The following is a 22177-nucleotide window of genomic DNA, read 5'->3' on the forward strand; positions in this document are numbered from 1 at the left end:
TTATTTGGGAACATACATACATACATAAACTCACGCCTATTTCCCACCGGGTTAAGCAGAGACTATAGAATTCCATGCTTCGATCCTGACACACTTCTCTTGCTTCCTCCACATTCATCAATCGCTTCATACACGCACGCCGGTTCGGTTATTTGGAAACATTCTCGGAAATGGCACATAACTAATTATGATGGAATAAATCCGCGGAGAGCCAAGTATGACGTAACGACGGCAAGTCGACTACCTACTTATCACTAAATATCCTACTCTTCGATACTTTCACCGTAAATAAAACACATAATAACGGGTTCTTACCGCGTTTAAATGGAGATATGAGACTCCCATGTGGAATCCAGTAGTAGGTGTTGTAAAAAGCTTGAAACGGCCTAATGTGGTGAAAAAACGTGAGGACACAGTGAGTGCGGTTTGTCGTAGTGAGTTTGGTGCGAATTCAGATGGTTCCGAACATGATATCAAAAACATAAACAAGCGGCAAAGAAAGAGGGTAGACAGATATGTCTGCCCCTAGAGAATTATGGATCTACCTACTCCACTCCAATCTCATCAGTCATCCCGTGATCATGGCACTTGCAACAGTGTCGAAATATCGGGAGTCTCATATCCCCATTTAAACGCGGTAAGAACCCGTTATTATGTGTTTTAATTATGATAATAACCGCGTAAACTTAAAACAATGTATTTCACCGTAATGATGTGCTTTGTATTTTAAATCAACAAAGAGAAAACAAACAAACAGACAAACAAACGATGTAGGAGGAAGAAAACGACAGATATAAGATAAAATTTAAATTAGGATGTGCTTCTAGAACGTTGTTTAGCTTTCGTCCAGTCTCGCGTGGTTGAATTGTTTGACGGCCGTGGACTCGAACTTGCGATACGTTCTGTGCACCACGTACAGCTGTAAGGCGAATATTACTGAAACAAAAAAAAAATAGCTGTAAGTAATAGCTATAATAAGTAACCCTATGAGACGACGCCCAGAGCCGAGGTCACTCTCAGGCCACAGTCCTCATGGCCTCCCCATTTGGCAGAACAAGTAGTACTATCTTAGGCAAACTTGTCAATAAGTTACGTCAATGAATATTGATAGCTAAATAGCTAGCTACTTACAATTACTAATTTAACCGGCATTACTTTCTTAGACAGGTACTATACTACTTCATCATCATCATCAGCCCATTAACGTCCCCACTGCTGGGGCACGGGCCTTCCCTATGGATGGGTAGGGAGATCGGGCCTTAAACCATCACGCGGGCCCAGTGCGGATTTATGGTTATTAACGACTGCTAATGCAGCCGGGACCAACGGCTTAACGTGCCTTCCGAAGCACGGAGGAGCTCGAGATGAAAACTTTTTTTGTGGTCACCCATCCAATGACCGGTCTTTGCAAAGGTTGCTTTACTTCAACAATCGCAGACCGAGCGCGTTAACCGCTGCGCCACCGAGCTCCTCTATACTATACAACTATACGACTATACAACTGCTACTCACGAAAGAGGCTTTTATGTTTATGATTAAGAATACTTAGTCAATATCACAAATGAACATTTTTGAACGCTCTGAACGGATTTTATAGGTTAGCTTACAATGTAAAAAAATTGGCACTACACTTCGTTTAAAAATCACTGAGCTAGTAATTAATTACTATTAGTTAATTAATAGTTAGAATAGTTAGTTTGAATAGTTAGTTAGTTTTAATTATTATTAGTTATTACTTACTGATCTAAGTACGCAGTCGTTAAATGAGGCCTTAGGCGGCTCAATAGTAACCCTGACACCAGGGTTGATGAGGTTGGTAATCCACCTCACAACCCACACGATAGAAGAAGATGTAAACTTTGTTTTTTTTTTAAATATCCATTCATAATATAGGAAGGTGGTTACCGTGTAGGAACAATATCCCCACATGAGGACAAAGGTACTGGTAGGCGTCGTGGCCAATGAAGATGATGATACAAAGCAGGTTGAAGGCGAGAGACGCAGGCATGGTGATCACCCCGTAGATGAAGAATGATTTCACGAAGCCGGACTTTTTCTGGAAAATACATACCAAAGTTGAAGAACTTAAACTAAAATAGAGGATTATTTGAGGAGGGGGACATCATCATCATCATCTCCCTAGAATTATCCCAGGGTCCGCTTACCTAACCTGAAGATTTGACAGATCCGGTTTTTACAGAAGCGACTGCCTGTCTGACCTTCCAACCCGCGAAGAGGAAACCACCCCAAAGTAGGTCATATACCTCCGATATGCATTTTTCGGGAATGTGGGTTTCCTCACGATGTTTTCCTTTGCCGCTGAGCACGTGATAATTATTTATGATCCAAACATTAATTCGAAAAAAAATCGAAAGTCATTGGTTTTGGCCTATGCTGGGATTCGAACCAGCGACCTTAGATTGAGAGTCAAGTGTTCTACCAACTGGGCTATCACGGCTCTTCACCGGGTCAATAGGGTGTTAGTGACATCGTAACAAAAACTTTGAGGGGTGATTGAGGCCATGATTCTGAGATGATATCAAGTGGAATTTTCCGTCGCAAAAGTATGGAATTGAAAATAATTTAAAAAGACACAAAAATTTTCAGGAATATTCAGCCTGAAAATTCCACTTGATATCAACTCAGAATCATGGTCTGAACCATCCCCCTCAGTATTCGTTTCGGTGTCACTAACACCCATACCTACTTGTATGGTTACCGTATGTACTTGTGAGGGGTGTAAGTGACATCGTAACGAATACTGAGGGGGATGATTCAGCTGATTATTCTGAGTTAATATCAAGTAGAATTTTCCTTCGCAAAAGTATAGAATTGAAAATAATTTAAAATAAAAAAAAAACATGAATTTTGCGACGAAAAATTCCACTTGATATTAACTCAGAATCATGGTCTGAATCATCTCCCTGAGTATTCGTTACGATGTTACTAACACCCTGTATTATAACTATATTGTAGTTTTAAAATGCCATACCTTGATCACTCCAGCTACCAGGAGCGCAGAGAATACAAGAGCTACGATCCCAAGCACGATCAGTACGGGCGGGCCCACATCATCCAGCCAGAATCTCACAAGCTTGTCCCAACTCTCGCTGCTCACAGCCAAATAGTTCCCATAGTTTGCACTTCCAAAACTATCAGGCAAATTTTCAGAAATATCTTCGTCTCTTTCTGTCTTATCTGTCCACGGCGCCAGCATTGAAGAGAAAAGAGGAAGACGGCATGCTATCGCTACGATGCTAACTATGATTGCGTCGAAAGATGTTATCTGGAAAAAGGAAAAGTGTGTTGGTAACAAAGTGTTATGTAATACATAGGTACGGAATCATGCCGGTATCACTATTGGGACCTACTTACAAGTAAGTAATCTTAAAAAAATAAATTTGTAGTCTAAAACCCAACTAAGGGAAAATAGCGCCCTAAAAAGTATAAAGTATTTATAGATATATCTATCTATCTACAAAATAAGAAATTGCAAACGGAAAATTAAGAAGACAACTTATAACATAACATAACAAATACTTGATTGCACAAACAGGAAAAAACAAAATACAAAACAAAAGAGAAATAGACAAGATAGATTTTGAGATGGTTATTTATTTTATATGCCTATTTTAATATAATCAATTCAATAGATAGTTAGATATAAAATAAGTATGCAAATCTGTCCTACTTAGGTTCTTTAGAAATTAGAGTAAGTAAATATCCTAGGTATTAAGCTTATAAAGTTAAGGTTACCAACCCATCGGCTAAAGAAGAATTAATCACATTTACAAGTTACGTAATTACGTTACACAAACGTCCCTCAGTCGGCTTTTACAACATGGCCGGCATGATAAACAGTACGGAGAATTGTAAAGTTTCTTCACACATCTGACAATGGAACTTCTATTATGTCACGGACAGAATATACATATAACTAGTGCTTAGGTAAACTAATTGCCAGCGATGCAGTGGGTGCGCAGGGCCATAAAACAAGGAAAATAACTTGTAGCTTTTTTTAGTTCTGTAAATTAAAGCAAATTAAAACAGCCTCCGTGGCCTAGACCGGGTTTGGTTCCCGATGGGGACATTGTCTAAATCACTTTGTGAGACTGTCCTTTGTTTGGTAAGGACTTTTCAGGCTTGAATTGATTGTCCGAAAAAGTAAGATGATTCCGTGCTTCGGAGGGCATTTTAGAAAGAAATTTAGAAAGAAATTTATTACTTCCGGACAGTGGTGTCCGGAAGTAATAAATTTCTTTCCTGTCTGTCTGTGTCTGTGGAGACACAGACAGACATGTACCTACATTACATTTAACACAGGACAGAAACCACACGAAAATCAATAAGTACTTACATCAAAAAAAAACAAAATCATAAAAACAATAATAATAAAACTAAGTATTCTAAATGCAACGCACTGACGGCCCGATCATCTGCGGCGTGAGCCACGACGCTGATATTCTGCGGGCCCTGCCAAGTGAGGCCACGGACATCGCGGTATATATGTACATAGATACATACTACTTAAACTTACTTACATATAATTATTTAGTATTACAAAATCCCCCAATAATAATAATACCCCCAGTAATACTTATTTAGTATGACTTTAAGCCGTTGGTCCCGGCTATTATCCGTTAAAACACTTCCACCAACCCGCAGTGGAGCAGCGTGGTGTAGTATGCTCCATACCCCCTCCGATTGATTGAAGGTAGACGAATATAGGCTGTTTATGTATGTATGTAAATTAAAGATATTTAAGTTGTACTGGCTAATTTGGTTACCATTCTAAGTACTTATCGTTGCCTGTACGATCACGAGTATACACTTTGAAATCATGTAACATTCACTGTTTTGACAAATTAACACGTAGGTCTCATTAAATGTCAAATATGATAATGCGATAGGGTTCTAAAGTGGGTACATGATAGTGCTCATGACTGTACTTATAGTGAAAACCACGGGAGGGCCATTTTGAAAAATCATATTCAGAAGTCATTTTCTTCATTAAAACATCGATTTCTTCCAATACATACTAATTATCAATGTGGGTAAAATTTGATACCGCATATTTTTACCCGGATAGAAACCATCGTGTCTATTGCGAGGTTTTGTTAACAACATTACTTAAATCCGAATGTGATTTTTCAAATAGGCGCTTACGAGGCTTTCATTTCACTCTTCTTCTTCTTCTATCATGTGGGTTGTAAGGTGGACTACCAACCTCAGTAACCCTGGTGTCAGGGTTACTATTGAGCCGCCAGTGGCCCCTGACATGGCTCATGTAACAACATCGCCAATCAAGTCGATTATCTAAATTATTATTTAAAAATGTATAGACTTTCGTTACTGAAAGGTGAAAAAAAAGCGCAATGACAGTGAGTGAAATAGTATTATTTACCTACTAATACTTTTAGTTCTACCTATTTTACTTTATCTTTTTTCTCATGTACTTAAGTTACTTTGTTTTAAGTGAGAATAAATACTCTTTAAACCTAAGGTTTGGTTGCCGAAAGGGTACCAAATTGCCATTTCCCCTTTGCGTGGCTTGCCATTGAACCTCATTGTCGTAATTCAAGTAGGTAAGCCACACCGACTGCGAAAAAAGTTTCCAAAATGTCTGACCCGGTTCTGTCTCGTTCGCTCTTTGCGATGCTTTGTTCCTCTCGCTTTCACTCTGTGCCACTTTTGAAAGTAAATCACGGATCCGTCGTTACTAGAGCAAAAACTCGAAAAACAATTTTGTCATAATGAATAAATATTATGCAACTTTTCGGTCAGTAAATGCGGTAAGTTGTACGTGCTATATTGCCGTAATAAATAACAAAATAACAGTTTCAGATTTTCATACACGCATTAAATAGATTATCATACATTTAATGGTTACATACATTTCATTAAATTTAATGGTTTATTGTATGAAAAGCTATTAGATATACAAATAATAATATATTCATAAACTATCTAAAAGGGGTAGAGACTTTTTGTAACTTGACTAATTGTAAATTTGCCACATAAACTAAGTACAGTCATGAGCAATTAATGTACCCACTTTAGGACTCTGTCGCACTAATATATTTGACATTTAGTGAGACTTACAGTTCAATTTGTCAAAAAAATTAATGTGACATGGTACCAAAGTGTATACATATTAATGCTCGTGACCGTACCTGTGTGGCATTAACTAGGTACCTACTTGGCCGGACAAAAATAAAATAGTGCCATCGCAGAGCAATCCAAAGACAACTTGCAGCCATTTTTGGTATGTACGAAGTTAGATGCATAATCGGAGAATACTCCTATAGTATAAACCCTGCATCACTCAACATAGCCAGTGTAGTTTTTGGGGACTTGGCTGTATGGGCTACGTTCCCTTTGCCTGCCCAGAACGGGCAAAAATTACCAACAAAAGAAAGATTTATCAGGGACACCTGAAAATCCGGCATACAGGCAATTCTTAAGACTTTACATAAATAGCCTATATACGTCCCACTGCTGGGCACAGGCCTCCTCTCAATCAACTGGAGAGGGTATGGAGCATACTCCACCACGTTGCTCCACTGCGAGTTGGTGGAGACTTTACTATTGTGAATTTACAAGGAGGGACTTTGCAGGCTACGTTCCCAAAAATAATAGATGGCCCTGTGCAAATTTGCCTTTGTTTAACCATCTAATTGCATGGATAGACATATCTTTTATCTTTTTTTTTAGGTATGACCCTTGTTATTATACCCAGGCACAACACATCTAAAATAAAAGATAAACAATAATAGGTATTTAGCAACTTAGTTCTACGTATACATAATCTGATGCATACATCAAGCAACAATTATTTTTATATACTTATGTTTATGCAATTACGAGTAATGAGGAAATAGGTAATAATCACGCAAAATATGGACACCGCCATCTATATATTTTTTTTGGGGAAATTTCTTCACTGCCCCTACTTCATCATCTTCCTATCATTATCCCGTTTTTCATAGGGTCCGCTTACCTAACCTGAAGATTTGACAGGTCCGGTTTTTTCCAGAAGCGACTCCGCGAAGGGTGAAACCAGCCCAATACAGGTTAGGTCACATACCTCCGAAAATCACTGCTCCTACCTAGCGCCTACTTATATTACAAAAATAAGAAGTATAGGTACCTTGCCGTTACGTATTAGTTGACTATGTTAATTGTAATTGTCACTATAAGGAAGGAAGACGTTCTAACAATAATTACATTTATAACTGATCGACTGCGATAGGGTTTCCCATACAACAGATAGTAATGATACTAACATAACGTAATAAATATACAAGGTCGTCAATCAAAAAAAATCAAACAAAACAAAGAAAAAAAAATCACAAGATCATTACTTTCGTAGCATCGTAACGAAAACTTTGAGGGATATTAAGACCATGATTCTGAGTATAATTTTTCGTCGCCAAATTGTACCTAGAATTGAAAATAATCGCCATCTATATTATTTTTAGGAAACGTAGCCTGGAAATTTCCTCATTATGAAAGAAAAAAAAATCACCTAGTTTAGTCAGTGCCAGGCTCTCCACCTATCATGTTGGCATAGAATAAGAAATAATACGTACTTAGATCTAACAAAAAACTACCTAACATAGGTAATTATTCTAATTATCACGTTAAATCTGTACAACGCCATCTTTATTGTGTTTAAGGGAAGGTAGCCTGAAAAGTCACTCATTGGCCCTGATTCCTGCAGACACCGCCTAATTTTATTTTAGGTTATATCCGTCATTTTCGTATCCGTCGAAAAGGAAAGGGACGGATGATTCACAGCTCTTAATTTTAGGAAGAATGAGTAAATTAATGTGTCGGGTTATTGACTGACGTAAAATTTTTAGACGGTTGGTTTAGATTTGTGCTTAAAATTGACGTGTGTTCCATAAATTTTATGCTTGTCGATTACCCGTCCCTTTCCTTTTCGGCGGATAAGAAAAGGACAGATATAACTTAAAATAAAATTAGATGGTATTTACAGGAATTAGCACCATTAGTGATTTTATTTCAATACCTATAGATAACATTTTACAATAGCTGCAATGCTCGGTACGAGTTAGATCTGTCAAAGTTGTGACGTTCATTAGCATAGTGATGTATCAGTCGAGATTAATCCAATCGATTCTGTTCTATGTAACACTACCTACCTATATTGTACACAAATACAAGGTGCCTTACTTTTTAGGCCTATTAGGAATAGTTTCCTAGTTCCTACAGAGCAGACGAAAATTATAATGCTAATTGAGGTTTTACCTACTTTATGTAATTTACTGACTCTCGATAATTTACATAATATGTACTTAGGTATTGATTTCCTACTCCACATAGATAGGTCGGTATGCTCCGACTAATTAGTTTATGCCATGCGGCAAATCTATGTAAGTCACATCAAAACACAAATAACAAAAAAGGTAGGTAATAATACCTACTTATCACCGCAAGTCTTCAAAACAGAACTATACTTTGGTAGGTACCTAGGTACATTGATTTCGTAATGTTAAGCTACTATTTCTAATGTTAGTGATAAAAACTTTTTACTTACAATGTTGAAAATTCCGAAAGCCAATGCGGCTATTTCTATTCTCATAAATCGTTTCCAACTTGACTCTTGTAATCTGAAATATAAATAATAAAAAGGCTTTAGTAAAATTACATTTAAAAATCTTAGTTTGTTCGAATAAAAAACTTTTATCCTTAAAACGACCTTGTGCATCATAGAGGTATAGATAAACCAAATTAAAGATACCAATTTATAAACATCTGGCTAAAAACTCCATGGTACAAAAATAAAAGTAAAAATGTAACAATAAAACTCGCAAAACTGTTCTATTACTTATTTAAAAAGTTGTAAATAAATAATTTAAAACTATAAACACAATAAAAAAGAAAATAGAACTTACTCCATATTTGAAATTTAAATTAAAAAGTAAATATCACAAAGACACGGACATACTGCGAGGTACAAATACAAACAAAACTGGTTTGCTGAAGAACACCGCGAGCATTTTAAAAAGAGAAGGGTCGAATTGCCTTGAAGTTCGCGACTGTCGATTTGATCTCACTATTTGAGCCTGACTTCATTATACAATACATAGGTGGGTTAGAGTAGTGGTATATAGACAGATACGGATGCTAATCACGCTCTTAATCACAATCGTGGTGGGCAGAATCGCAAGTCACCACAAGACGACTGCACGAGTCTATTTTTTCGAGAAATATTTTCTTTGAATCAAATGTTGACTTATTACTTGCCCATCTCCTTTCGAGGACAATAAAATTCATAAGTAAGTAGATGAAAAATTTGTAAGTAGGTAGGTACCTATTACCCCCATAGGACCCTCTTTTTTCCGTTACGATATTTCTGTCCATCATCTTGTCAGTGCCATTTGCGACAAATCTCCAACAATAAATTAAGGATTCTTATGAAAACGCATTAGACACAAAATTCACGGCAAATTTTATTTAAATAATTATACAAATATATAATATATAGCTAATGCTCAGAGGAATTAATTTACAATTATTATTTCATGACATACTTAAAATAATTATTATATAACATTGCTTAATCATCACCATCACTACCTCTTATACATAGCATTCGTTTTCAAATTCAATCACTCGTTACGTCGGAAAATTTGCAAGAATTGTATTTTTTAGGAGCGGTTACACATAGTCCTGTTACATTATACTTAAATGACTACGATATGACACGATGCGCTGGGATGTAAATAAATAAATACTTAAATAAATAAATGTGGTGGCACTCGGGAGTCCGTTGCGTCGACGCAACGAAGCGGCAACACCCGTGTGGTATTTGTCCAGTACAGGAGAGTTATAAAAAGCCACATCGAAGCCATTCATCTAAAGAAGCAATAATGCTATTTGACATTGGTTTGCATTGCGCAAATTGCACAAATTGCAATATTGTTTTTTTAGAGGAATTCCTTCGATGTGGCCCCAGATCTTTTTATCAAAGAGCGATTTTCTTCTCGACTATACCAATTTCATTATCATTTATTTCATTCAGTCTCTTATGTGAATATTGTTTGCAATCTCCAGAATCAAACTTTTGGTAGGTTTTGCGAACATAAATCAACATTACTCCGTGCATAGCTGAAAGAGAACAAACATAGAATATAATAAATCTTAGAATAGTTTAGAATAATTTGATTATTAACACATACAACTCAAGTATGTAGTATTTAGTTTCTCAGCCTAAAATCAAAGTAGGTATTTCCCATCCAACATCGTGGACTTTCTATCTGTACAATAAGGTCCATGAGCTTACTCGAAAATAACAATATAAATATATGCCGCAATAACCGCAGAGGACCTCGGTGGCGCTGGCGCAGCGGTAAACGCGCTCGATCTGCGATTGTTGAAGTTAAGCAACTTTCGCAAAGGCCGGTCATAGGATGGGTGACCACAAAAAAAAAAGTTTTCATCTCTAGCTACTCCGTGCTTCGGAAGGCACGTTAAGCCGTTGGTCCAGGCTGTATTAGCAGTCGTTAATAACCATCAATCCCCACTGGGCCCGCGTGATAGTTTAAGCCCCGATCTCCCTATCCATCCATAGGGCCCGTGCCCCAGCAGTGGGGACGTTAATGGGGTGATGATGATAATGATGCCGTAATAACCCTAGTATTTGACAGATAATATTATATGATTTATTATCTACCGGAAAATAGTTTTTTTAATAGACCAAATTGAAGCAATAAATTAATTTAAAAAAGCAATTATTACAATACGCTACTTGACAACCTAGTCAAATGAGATACTTTTTACGAAACGTCAAAACGATAGTTTTCTTTGGACTTAGTATGGAAATTCTGGCGAAAATGTGGCCTAAAGTTTACCTAGTAAATGGTGCTAATTCCTGTAAATACCATCTAATTTTATTTTAAGTTATATCTGTCATTTTCTTATCCGCCGAAAAGGAAAGGGACGGCTAATCGACAAGCATAAAATTTATGGAACACACGTCAATTTTAAGCACAAATCTAAACCAACCGTCTAAAAATTTTACATCCGTCAATAACCCGACACAGTTAAGTAGACAGCACGTCAAACGGATTGCATACCAGCGACATACCTTTTGATTCGCCCGGGTTATTCATTCATTTACTCATTCTTCCTAAAATTAAGAGCTGTGAATCATCCGTCCCTTTCCTTTTCGACGGATATGAAAATGACGGATATAACTTTAAATAAAATTAGGCGGTGTCTGCAGGAATCGGGGCAAATGTCTATCTACGCTCTATTATAATTGTAAGTACTATTATTTTTATATAATGCATTCTAGTAATTTCTCTAAAAAATGGTTGGGTCACGTGCTCAGCGGTGAAGGAAAACATCGTGAGGAAACCCACATTCCCGTGAAATGCATTTTTCGGAGGTATATGACCTAACCTGTATTGGGCTGGTGTTATTTTCTCGGGTGGGAAGGTCTGCTAGGCAGTCGCTTCTGTAAGATACCGGACCTGTCGAACTTTCAGGTTAGGTCAAGCGGACCCTGTGAAAAACGGGATGATGCTAGGAAGATAATGAGTCATTTCTTTACAATACGTACCAAGAACAAACAGTATTCCAATATGCGAAAATATATATTGTAAGCTGTCTTCACTAACAAATGTCAGGATAATGAATAGCAGGCAGGAAGCAGGAAGTGTTATCAATCCGTAGATGTAGTATGCTTTCACAAATGCAGCGTTTTTCTGAAAAAGGCACAAGGGTATTTTCATCATTAGCACTGCTGGACAGGCCTCTCCCAAAGCGCGCCACAAAGCCCTATCCTCAACTTTACGCATACTGTCGCTTCCAGCCAACGTCTGCAAGTCGTCCCGCCATCTTGCTAGGGGTCGAGCCACACCAATATTTTATTATATTTAAGATATTTTATTTCATTACATTTCAAAAAATAATTGAATCGTTTATCTGTTCTGTACATAATCTATTCAAATAAATATTCGTAATCCAGTAGTGTGTTGTTTGGAGAATGCTACACCGACAAGAGCGTGGCTCTTAAATTGATGATGATGAATCCAGTAACCCGCAGTGAAGCAGCGTGGTGGAGTATGCTCCATACCCCCTCTGAGGTGAGGCCTGTACTCAGTAGCGGTACGAATATAGTCTATTTATGTATGTAGGCACAAGAGCGTGGCTCTTAAATTGATGATGATGATGTATGTAGGAAGGGACTTCGTCGTCTTCAATTAAACACTCTTGATTTTAGTCGTCTTTTTATTTTAATTCTCACCCACGCTACGCACCTCCAACATTCGCCATCTTATTATATATATAATAATCAGAAAAAAACTACCACTTCCGCTTCCTATTTCTGTCTCTCTCACTCTCTCATACTTTCTCGCTCCAAACGTTCCTTTTCATGCATCATACCTTTCCATTCCCACATTCGGCCATCCTACTTTCATGACTGTCCTCAGTCATTACAATCTTCTCCTCTTACACTGCCTTGAACAGGGAAAACAATACTACAAAGTTAGAAGTAAGTTAGGTACATCATTTACCTTACAAATACTATGTAAATAAGTGATACATAAAGTAGTAACTAATAAGTAAACTGCTATCAGTCTTATTAACTTATCCAAATACAGTTGAAAACTAACTTTTCAGTAAATAGAGCTACCAGCTCATTATCAAAACAAGTCTTAAAAACATTTAACATAGGAACATCTACTTAAGAACTTATACATTATTGAAGTAGTAAACATGAATAGAAACTATACATCTTTTTAACCCTTTCTTAAAATATTATTACAGTAACAATAGTACTTTTCTTATTTACTTTATACACATCTTATATTTTGCAGTATACAATAGGATAATAGATAGGTATACCATACACAAGGTCAATATAATGAGAACGCAGAAAGTTCAGTCTGTAAGTACACATAAACACAACTTAATGAGTACACCATAAGCATTCATCATACCTATCATACATCACTATCAAATAATTCAACCTCCACTCACCTTATTCAGAATCTCTATCTGGCCATCTCTTCATTAGGTCTGCTGAGCTTGAGGTTCTAATGGGTCCTTCTGCACTTTCATAGAGCTTCTCTACATCGTATCTATCATTTCTTTTGACCTTAACAACCTTGTAGGGACCAAGATACTTCGGTTTTAGCTTTAGTCCTGGGCCAAACTGTGTCCTCTTTATGGCTACTAAATCACCTTCTTCATATTTAGAACTGTCCTTCCTCTTTTTATCATAATGTATTTTATTTTCCTCTTGTACCTTTTGTATTTGTAGTCTTGCTTGTTGTCTAAGTGTCTCCCTTTCTTCATCATATTGGTTAATTGTTTCTTGTTGTAAAAGATTAACTATTTCTATATCTTCTTTATTCTTCATCTTAACTCCTGTTAACAGCTGAAAAGGTGTAGTATGAATGCTCCTCTGATAGGTGCTATTCAATGCTCTTTGTACACGGCTTACATGCTTGTACCACAGAGACTTATCCTCTAGACAAAGTTTAGTTAGCATGGGAATTAGAGTCCTATGAACCCTCTCCACTTGTCCGTTGCTTCGTGGTACTCCAGTAGTGATCAGTATGTGCTGTATACCTTCATCTTCACAGTAATGTTCGAAATCGTGACTTGTGAATGCTGTCCCTCTGTCTGTAATAATCCTGGTAGGGTTACCAAACATCTGCTGGTGTATTCGGAGCTTACCTAGCGCCTCAGCACTCGACGTAGTCTTCGTGGGGAATAACCATACACACTTAGTAAATGCATCAATCATGGTGAGTAGGTAGTTGTATTGCTTCCTTGTCTCTGTCAACGGTCCAATGTGATCTAAGTGCAAAGTGTGCAATGGTGTTCCTTCCTTATCAATCGGATTAAGGTAGCCCTCCTGTTTTCCTTCTTTTCTTGTAGCTAACAAGCAAGGTATGCAACTTAATACCACTTCTTCAATCTTTTTATCTAACTTCTTTATGTAATAATCTTTTCCTATAGCTTCTTTCATCTTCTTGACTGAAAAGTGACCATTCTGGTGAACTCTTTTTATTATCTCCTTCTCCATTTCTCTGGGAACCACTATTTGCTTCTTTTCTCCCTTGTATAATATACCATTGTCTATCCAGTAGTCGTCGTACCGTCCGTCCTTCAATACCAACTCTCTTACAGCTTTGAGGTCTTCATCCATCTCCTGAGCTTTCTTTAGCTCCTCATGCAAGCTGACCACTACTGCCACCACTGGGTATCTACTCAGGGCGTCTGCGTGTTGCATTCTAGTGCCCGCTCTATGCTCTACTTCATAATCATACTCGTCTAGCAATAGTGCCCATCGAGCTACTTTTGGAGATAAGTCCCTCTTTTTCAACGTAAGCTCGAAAGCTTTACAGTCGGTAACTATCTTGAAGTGTATTCCGTACAGATAGTGGCGGAACTTCTTCACGCCTTCCACAATAGCGAGTGCTTCTAACTCATAACTTGAGTAACGGCTCTCAGCATCACTGGTCTTGTGGCTCATGTAATGAACGGGGTGTAATGTACCATCTTCATGTTGTTGCAGTAAGATTGCAGCTAGTGCGTGGCTCGAAGCATCTGTGTGTAGTTCTGTCGGAAACTTCGGATTGTATATCTTCAACACTGGGTCGTTTGTTAACTTCTGCTTCAAAATCTGAAATGCACATCTCTGTTCTTCTTTAAATTCGTACTCTACATCTTTCTTCAATAAATCTGTTATGGGTTTGGCTATCTTCGCATAATCTTTTATGTATTTTCTAAAGTAGGATGTTAATCCTATAAAGCTCATGGCCTGCTTCACATTTTTTGGCTCAGGAAACCTCACGACTGCATCGACTTTTTCAGGATCTGGTCGTACCTCTCCATCTTTAACCACGTGACCCAAGTACTTGATTTCCGGGCTTATCAACTTCGCCTTCTTCCAGTTCACTTCCAGCCCGTACTGAGATGTAACCTCCAATACTTGAGCAAGTCGATCTACAGCCTCATGTTCATCTTTCGCTGGAATGATAATATCATCTATAAATATCATGACAATTCCCTTTGCAATCAGCTCTCTGAAGATGACCGTTATGAACCTCATAAAATATTTACGCTGACAAGCCAAACGGAGCACGTAAAAATTCAAACTGCCCGTGATGCGTCACGAATGAAGTATAAGGCACAGATTCCTCACTAATTTTCAAATGGAAAAACCCATTCTTGAGATCTAACACACTGAACACCTTAGCATCTTTCAATTTATCAATTAAGTCCTCTATTATAGGTAAAGGAAACTCATCTCTCACTATCTTCTTATTTAAAAGACGATAGTCAACACACACCCGAGTTGTACCATCTTTCTTTTTAACAAGTACTAATGGACTACAATATTCAGAATAACTGACCTGAACAATCCCGTTTTGCATCCACTCATCTACCTGGTCCTCAATGATCTTCTGCTCCATCAGAGACACACGTCTAGGTCGCTGAGCTACTGGCACCTCATCTTTCAATACGATCTTGAGTTGTATAGGCGCCTCCCTCGTCTGCGCCGGTGCGTAGTCCTCGAGCAAGCGTCTCACCTCATCCCTCACTCCCGGACTAGAAATGTGACCTGTAACATCCACATCCCTCTCACAACAATTCACTCTCGCCAGCCACTCATCACTTCGACTTAACATGACTGAACCTTCCTGCATAATCATTACCACATTTGACAGAAATTCCTGCCCTAAAATCATTTTAAAAGGCATACAGTCTCTAGGTATTACATGAAATATCACTTCGTCGTAACACTGTCCGTCGATATCAATGTTTGTATACAACTTTCCGCAGGATCGCACCACTTTATGTCCGAGTCCAGTAAATGTCGTATTATCGGGAATTTTTGGCATTGAGACACCATCGTATAAGTCCTCCGAGATTAAATTTACCTCGCTTCCACTGTCTATAAGCGCACTCACTGTTTTGTCACGTATTTTTACAAATTTTGTCGATTTTTGTAGGTTATCTTGCGGTTTGTTTACGTCGTCGGCCATCATCGTCGAACCAAACATGGCGGAGAAATCGCTCGCTTCTGATTGGGCCGTCTCACCCTCTTCCTGTTGTACCGACAGGCCGTAGCGCGTTCCGCTTCGTGTCATCCGTCCCGTTCTCGCGCCCTGTTGCACCGACACTCCCGCCGCTGTAGAGGTCGCTGCCGTCGCGCCGCTTCCACTCGCGCCAACGCCCGCGCTTACATTGTTGCCAACTGTACCGCACCGTTGTCCAATATGGCCGAACTGATTACATTTGAAACATTTGACTCCATTCTGACATGCACTTGCTACATGCCCCACTATGCCGCACTTGTAACAACGCTGCCGCCATTGCTTGCCCCCGCTATTTCTTTCTTCTTTCACAGGTTTATTCTTCGTCGCCGTCACTTCACGTTGCTGTTCTCGCCGTGGTAATTGCTGCGCCCTCTTTTGCTTCATCTTTTCGTAAATAGCTAACTTCTCTTTTAGCACAGGAAACGTCGTAGCGCCATACAAACACGCCTTAAAATACTCGTCGTCGGGAATTCCATCAATTATGTACTGTATGCACACGTAATCCGCAAATTTCGCTCTGCGTCCAAGCTCCTTCATCGTCAACATGTATTGGTAGCAACTTTCATCATTCCTCTTCTTACGTGCCGTCATAGCTTCGTGCATTTCTTTGGAATTTAATGAGTCGGGAAACTCCTTTAGAATCGCCGTCTTAAGTTCGTCGTACGACCGGAATACCTTCTCGGATTTTAACCACAAGGCCGCCGTGCCAGATAATGATCTGCGCGCCCTAACCAGCTTCTGTTGGGCTGTCCAGCCGGACACCTCGGCGTAATCCTCCACATCTTGCGCCCACTTGGTTGAGGAGTAGGTTAAGTCCTCACCATCGAATGTCGGTATGGGGTCATCCATCATCGTAATTGAGTGCTTCGTATCGTCTTTGCTGTCGTCGTCCCTTCCAGCCATCATCTTCTTTGATTCCTTGTAATAGAAATCCGTCGTCACGCGTCTTCTAGGTTATGTCGTCGTTGCCGGGCCGTCGTGTCTTGGTGATCCGATCGGAAAATCGAACTCCAGCTATCCCGGACGAGCCCCCAAATTTGTAGGAAGGGACTTCGTCGTCTTCAATTAAACACTCTTGATTTTAGTCGTCTTTTTATTTTAATTCTCACCCACGCTACGCACCTCCAACATTCGCCATCTTATTATATATATAATAATAATCAGAAAAAAACTACCACTTCCGCTTCCTATTTCTGTCTCTCTCACTCTCTCATACTTTCTCGCTCCAAACGTTCCTTTTCATGCATCATACCTTTCCATTCCCACATGTATGTATATGTTATATATTTATAAAACAAAAATGCTATGCTGTGGAGGCGACAGGCAGAGGTGTAAAGTATATTCACCCACTCTTCGCCAGCTATGTTTAAGCTCCATGTAATCCGGGCGAGCCTATTGCCGTTAACTGGTTACAAATCCTGGAATCCACGTGATATCAATGATCTATGATCCAAACATGAATTAAGTAGTTCAGAGCCCATGCCGGGCCCCGAACCCGTTACGCTAGGATGTAAAGCGCGCGTTTTCCAAACAGGGCTAATACATACATACATAAACTCACGCCTATTTCCCACCGGGGTAAGCAGAGACTCTAGAATTCCATTTGCTTCGATCCTGATACCACTTCTCTTGCTTCCTTCACATTCGTCAATCGCATCATACACGCACGCCGGCAGGCAAGACAAACCATACACAACACCGCAACAAACAGGGCTAATCATATTTAATTATCATGTAAGTACGTATTATTTAAAAGTAAAATGAACGCATACCTTTTGAACACCAGCTACCAGGAGCGCAGAGAATATAAGAGCTATTATCCCAAGTGCTATGAACACTGGTGGTCCCACTATATCGGTGAATATGACAACCCTGTCCCAATCTATCAAAGTGGGGCGAACAACGTCCAAATTAACATGTATGCCCATGTGGCGATATGTGTACGGCTCTGGAATCAGCATTAGGGATATGAAGGGCGCTCCAGCGAAGAGAGCCACTGTGCTTGTTATGATTGTGACTAATGACGTCATCTGTAAAAACATGAAAAAATCTTTTATAAGTAAGTAAGATTACGTGCTTCGGAAGGCGCGCTAAGTCGTTGTTCCTGGGCTACTAGCCCAAATACCTCCCTCAACCCGCAGTAGAGCAGCGTGGTGGAGTATCCTCCATACCCTCTCCGGTTGATTGAGGGGACGCCTGTGCCCAGCAGTGGGACGTGTATAAGCTGTTTATGTTATGTTATGATAAGTGTTCAGTCTTTTTGATGGCTGTAAATAAAGTGCCAACTGCGTATCAACCTTATAATGAAAACCTAATACTAAATCGCCTTTTGAAAAGTCACTTTCTAATGTGATTTTCTTCAACAACACCTTCATTTCTTTGGATTACTTTCAATCCGTGTAAAATTCGTATTAATTAATAAAATTGGATGAAGACTAAACTTTACTAGTGTGACGACTGCGAGGTTTTGTTGAATGTGGTGTTTCAAAAAGGTGTTAACGAAGTCACTTTTTCTATCGTGTGGGTTGTGAGGTTGATGACCAACCTCAGCAACCCTGGTGTCAGGGTTTTTATTGAGCCGCTAAAGGCCCTTGACATGGCTCGCGTAACAACTACGTACTTACATTAGTATAAGTATACAATCAAAGATCAAAAGTGCAGTCACTGAGCGCAGCGAATTATTTGTAAACAGTGGTGAAATTATGAACCACTAGTTGTCATAATTATAAAATTTATATTTCTGTAGGTGTTTTTGGTCTATTACAGAAACGACATGTAACCAGGACGTCTTAAGTGCAACCAGAAACTGATTGGACTTGGCACCTTATCGTACGTGTTCACTAAAGGTGATGATAATCATCTCAAGCTCTTGCCTGACAATGTCTTGATGGTGTCCATTCCAAAATGATGGGCCATTATTTGGGCGATAGGCTAATCGTCTTAGATCGTTTCAAAAGTGGCTGTAAAGTCTTCGGTTAGCTTGTAACTTGGTTACTTGTCTACCCTTATTTAAAGTCTTGAGGGTTGAAGAAATAAGTAATGAGATTGATATAAATTGGTTTGTCATATTAATCGGAAGCTGAAAACAAATAGGCCATGTTTCGCCGTCATTCCATCTTGGTATTCTTTTTTTATTATGGCGTTGGTTAATAGCGACATCTGTTAGGATTTCTTTTTAATACTTTACATTTTCAAATATCTTAACATTGACATAAAAAGCGAACTAAATGGTTCCTAAAATATGCGCTAGATGGCGCTTGTCCGTGACAAGGCTTGTATGGTGAAAATCAGAGGAGAAAGTATTATAATAAACTTGTTCTTGTTACGAGCAGTTTAAAAATCAATGTTCCTCATACTATCTCGCTCACTCTTTTACTTATATAACACCGATGCAGTCCTATTATCTTAGGCAATATATAATAAATTATTATAACATAAATACATAAACTCGTATCCACCATCTCATTTATTTGAGAGCGATAGAGTCACAATGATAAGTAACTCTGTCTGTTACCTTTTCACGCCTTAACCGCTGAACTGATTTAGATGTGGTGTAGAGATAGTTTGAAACCTAGGAAAGGATCATAGGATAGCTTCTATCTCGGAAGTCGCCTCTAAGGGGAAAAAACGAGCCGCGCGCGATAAACAAAAACCACGCGGAAAAAGTCGCGGGCGGTAAGATAGTAAAGTTGATAATAAATTTTGAGCTTAAAACATTAATAAATTTAGGTTAGGTACATTTATTAGGTCATCTCAGAAAATACGACCTTATTTTTCCTTATAAATATAGGATCACATTGCTCACTCGAAAACAGGTATTTTGCAGAGTGGGAATCCCACGTTGTGGTATTTACAACATGTGTACGTTGTATGTTCTTGCACCTGTTTATCCGCGTTTACCGCCTGTGGGTGCTTTTGGCTTTCTTAATGAAATAGTACATATTGTAATCTAAAAAGTACATTGTTTACATAGCATAAACAATCGGACCTGACAACTCTTCAGGTTTAAGTAAGCGGACCCCGTGAACAAGGGATGACGCTAGGACGATGATATCAATATTCATCATACATAACATAAACAGTATACGTCCCACTGCTGGGCACAGGCCTCCTCTCAAACAACCGGAAGGGGTACGGAACATATTCCACCACGCTGCTCCACTGCGGGTTGGTAGATGTGTTTTAATGGCTAATAGCCGGGGCCAACGGCTACACAAGAATTACGTTTTTCAAGTCTGATAGGTTTGTTCTCGTCTACGAATAAATAATATTTATTAATAATATTTATTTTTTATAATATTTATTAATAATATTTATTCGTAGGTTCTCGTAAATAGTTGTTATGGAAACCGAGAAAAGTCGAGTAGGTAGCCTTTTCTTGGTTTCCAAGTCGACTAACTTACGAGGTAACTAATTACAGTTCTCGGTTTAAGCGGCCCAGAATGAGTTGAGTCATTGATCTTATAACCCACACGACAGAAGATCTAGTAATCAAACCAAACAGTGATACTTACAACAGTAAATAAGCCAAATATAAATGTAATCTTCTCCACTCTCATATAACATTTTCCAAATGACGACCTTAAATATAAAAACGAATGGAATTAAAAATACCTATAAATATTACAACAATTATTTTACTAAATAGATTACGATGTAAAATAGGTACTTATACAAAACATAATTACAAAGTTAAATATAAATATTACTAAAGTACATAATAAATCTTCTTTTTCTTTCTTTCTATTGTTGGCAATTTCAAAAAAGGAACGTCACGTCACTTTTTAAGAAAAGAAACGTTTTAGCAGGTGTTCCGTCTGGGACTTCGAAGAAAAAAACAAGTGAAGACAGATTGAGTCGTTGTAAGTAGCGTAAACTGAAAAACTAGTTTCTGTATTGGATTTTATTAATATTACTTATTATAATTCGTAGTAATAATAATTGGTATTTGTAGTAAGAGAGACATTTATGGTAAAAATAACTGATTATAACTGGGTATGTATGTTACTAATATTTACGTTTTATTATAGAGTTAGTTAACACTATTATCTGTTTAGTTTAGGAAGTCTTTTATTTTACAATATTACTAGTTTATGCTTTTTTATTCTACCAATAGCAGAGACACAGTTATTTGTTAACTATTTTCAATACCTACTTATTTTTTTCTATACTTACTACAAAGTTTTTAATGATCATCGTTAAACAGATGATTCAAAACCATTTCTAAGTAATGAAGTGCATACTTACTCCGTCATCCTAGAGCTTAAAATCCAAATTTCACAAGAACAATAAATATAAAGATTCAATTTAAAACGAGCTCTAACAATTCTTGTTATTGTTCGATATGTTTTACTTCACACTGAGTTTCCCATAAACATGTGAACGTAGACTAACGTGAAGTTTGCGCAGAACACAGCTGTCAATGTAGTCTGTAAACACTGCCTATTAACCGATCAAGTTCAGAAGTATATATACGTAAGGTATGTATCTGATATTGTCAGTCCGCCTGCCTGGAGTCGCTCACCGGGCCTCCCTCAATAGGGACTCACCTGGTGGGCTGACTCGCCGGCGGCACCCACGGACTTGACAAGGCCCACGGAGGGGCGAACTTCGCCCCCACCACCCCTGCGTCTCTGTGGGCGGCGAGAGCGCCCACTCCAAGGGCGCACTGCCCTGAAGGTGTCCCCCCGTCGCGGGCGGAGTCGTGGAGTCCAGACTACCATGTCAGCATTATCAGTTGACGCGACTCTTGCTCCAGTGTAGGTCATGTAAACACGTTATTATGGTAGAACGGTTTGCATTGCAACCCACCATACCATCAGAGGTGTGGCCAGGAGTATGGCGGATGCGGAGGAATATTCCCATCAGTGATATGCCGTTCCCGGGCAATTTTTTAAAGTGGGAAAGTTCCCGTTGTTGTGAATATTCCCTCTTTAATAAGCAGTAAAGACACTGGCTGCTTTTTATTTTCAAATTGTTCTTTCTTGTAATTGTTGTCTCATTATATCTATGTAAAGACTAAGTAGCAAATCTCTTTTTAGGTAGGTAGATACGTAACTTTTGCGCCTTTTTACTGACGGGATCAT

At 38.6% G+C, this 22177-nt stretch overlaps 2 protein-coding genes across 3 annotated transcripts; both read right to left on the bottom strand.

The window, feature by feature from the left end:
* Positions 1-792: 792 nt before the first annotated feature.
* Positions 793-21847, bottom strand: LOC126373372 (uncharacterized). Of its 2 annotated transcripts, XM_050019526.1 has the most exons (9): positions 21339-21847; positions 20606-20672; positions 17864-18121; positions 11594-11738; positions 8922-10137; positions 8564-8636; positions 2993-3286; positions 1906-2056; positions 793-936 (listed from the first exon to the last, which is right to left on the bottom strand). In XM_050019526.1, exons 5-9 carry the CDS (start codon positions 8924-8926, stop codon positions 836-838), a joined length of 624 nt encoding a protein of 207 aa, XP_049875483.1. In that variant the 5' UTR covers positions 8927-10137; positions 11594-11738; positions 17864-18121; positions 20606-20672; positions 21339-21847; the 3' UTR covers positions 793-835. The 2 variants fall into 2 exon arrangements, with proteins under 2 accessions (XP_049875483.1, XP_049875484.1); XM_050019527.1 differs by lacking the exon at positions 17864-18121.
* Positions 15377-16676, bottom strand: LOC126373350 (uncharacterized). Its single transcript, XM_050019492.1, has 2 exons — positions 15771-16676; positions 15377-15613 (listed from the first exon to the last, which is right to left on the bottom strand). The coding sequence occupies exons 1-2, from the start codon at positions 16635-16637 to the stop codon at positions 15590-15592; spliced, it is 891 nt and encodes a 296-aa protein (XP_049875449.1). The 5' UTR covers positions 16638-16676; the 3' UTR covers positions 15377-15589.
* Positions 21848-22177: the final 330 nt, after the last annotated feature.

This window comes from Pectinophora gossypiella, chromosome 15 (genome assembly GCF_024362695.1).
Source record: "Pectinophora gossypiella chromosome 15, ilPecGoss1.1, whole genome shotgun sequence".
Taxonomy (NCBI): domain Eukaryota; kingdom Metazoa; phylum Arthropoda; class Insecta; order Lepidoptera; family Gelechiidae; genus Pectinophora; species Pectinophora gossypiella.

Bases quoted from the DNA above. Each gene is read 5' to 3' on its own strand.
- LOC126373372 (XM_050019527.1), bottom strand. The intron at 3,287-8,563 runs GTAAGTAAAAAG...TCCTTTTTCCAG, and splicing joins CTTTCGGAATTTTCAACATT to ATAACATCTTTCGACGCAAT. The intron at 937-1,905 runs GTAACCACCTTC...TTTTTGTTTCAG, and splicing joins GGGGATATTGTTCCTACACG to TAATATTCGCCTTACAGCTG.
- LOC126373350 (XM_050019492.1), bottom strand. From the start codon at position 16,637: ATGTTGACGATGAAGGAGCTTGGACGCAGAGCGAAATTTGCGGATTAC. The intron at 15,614-15,770 runs GTAATACCTAGA...TGGATGTTACAG, and splicing joins ACGACGAAGTGATATTTCAT to GTCACATTTCTAGTCCGGGA.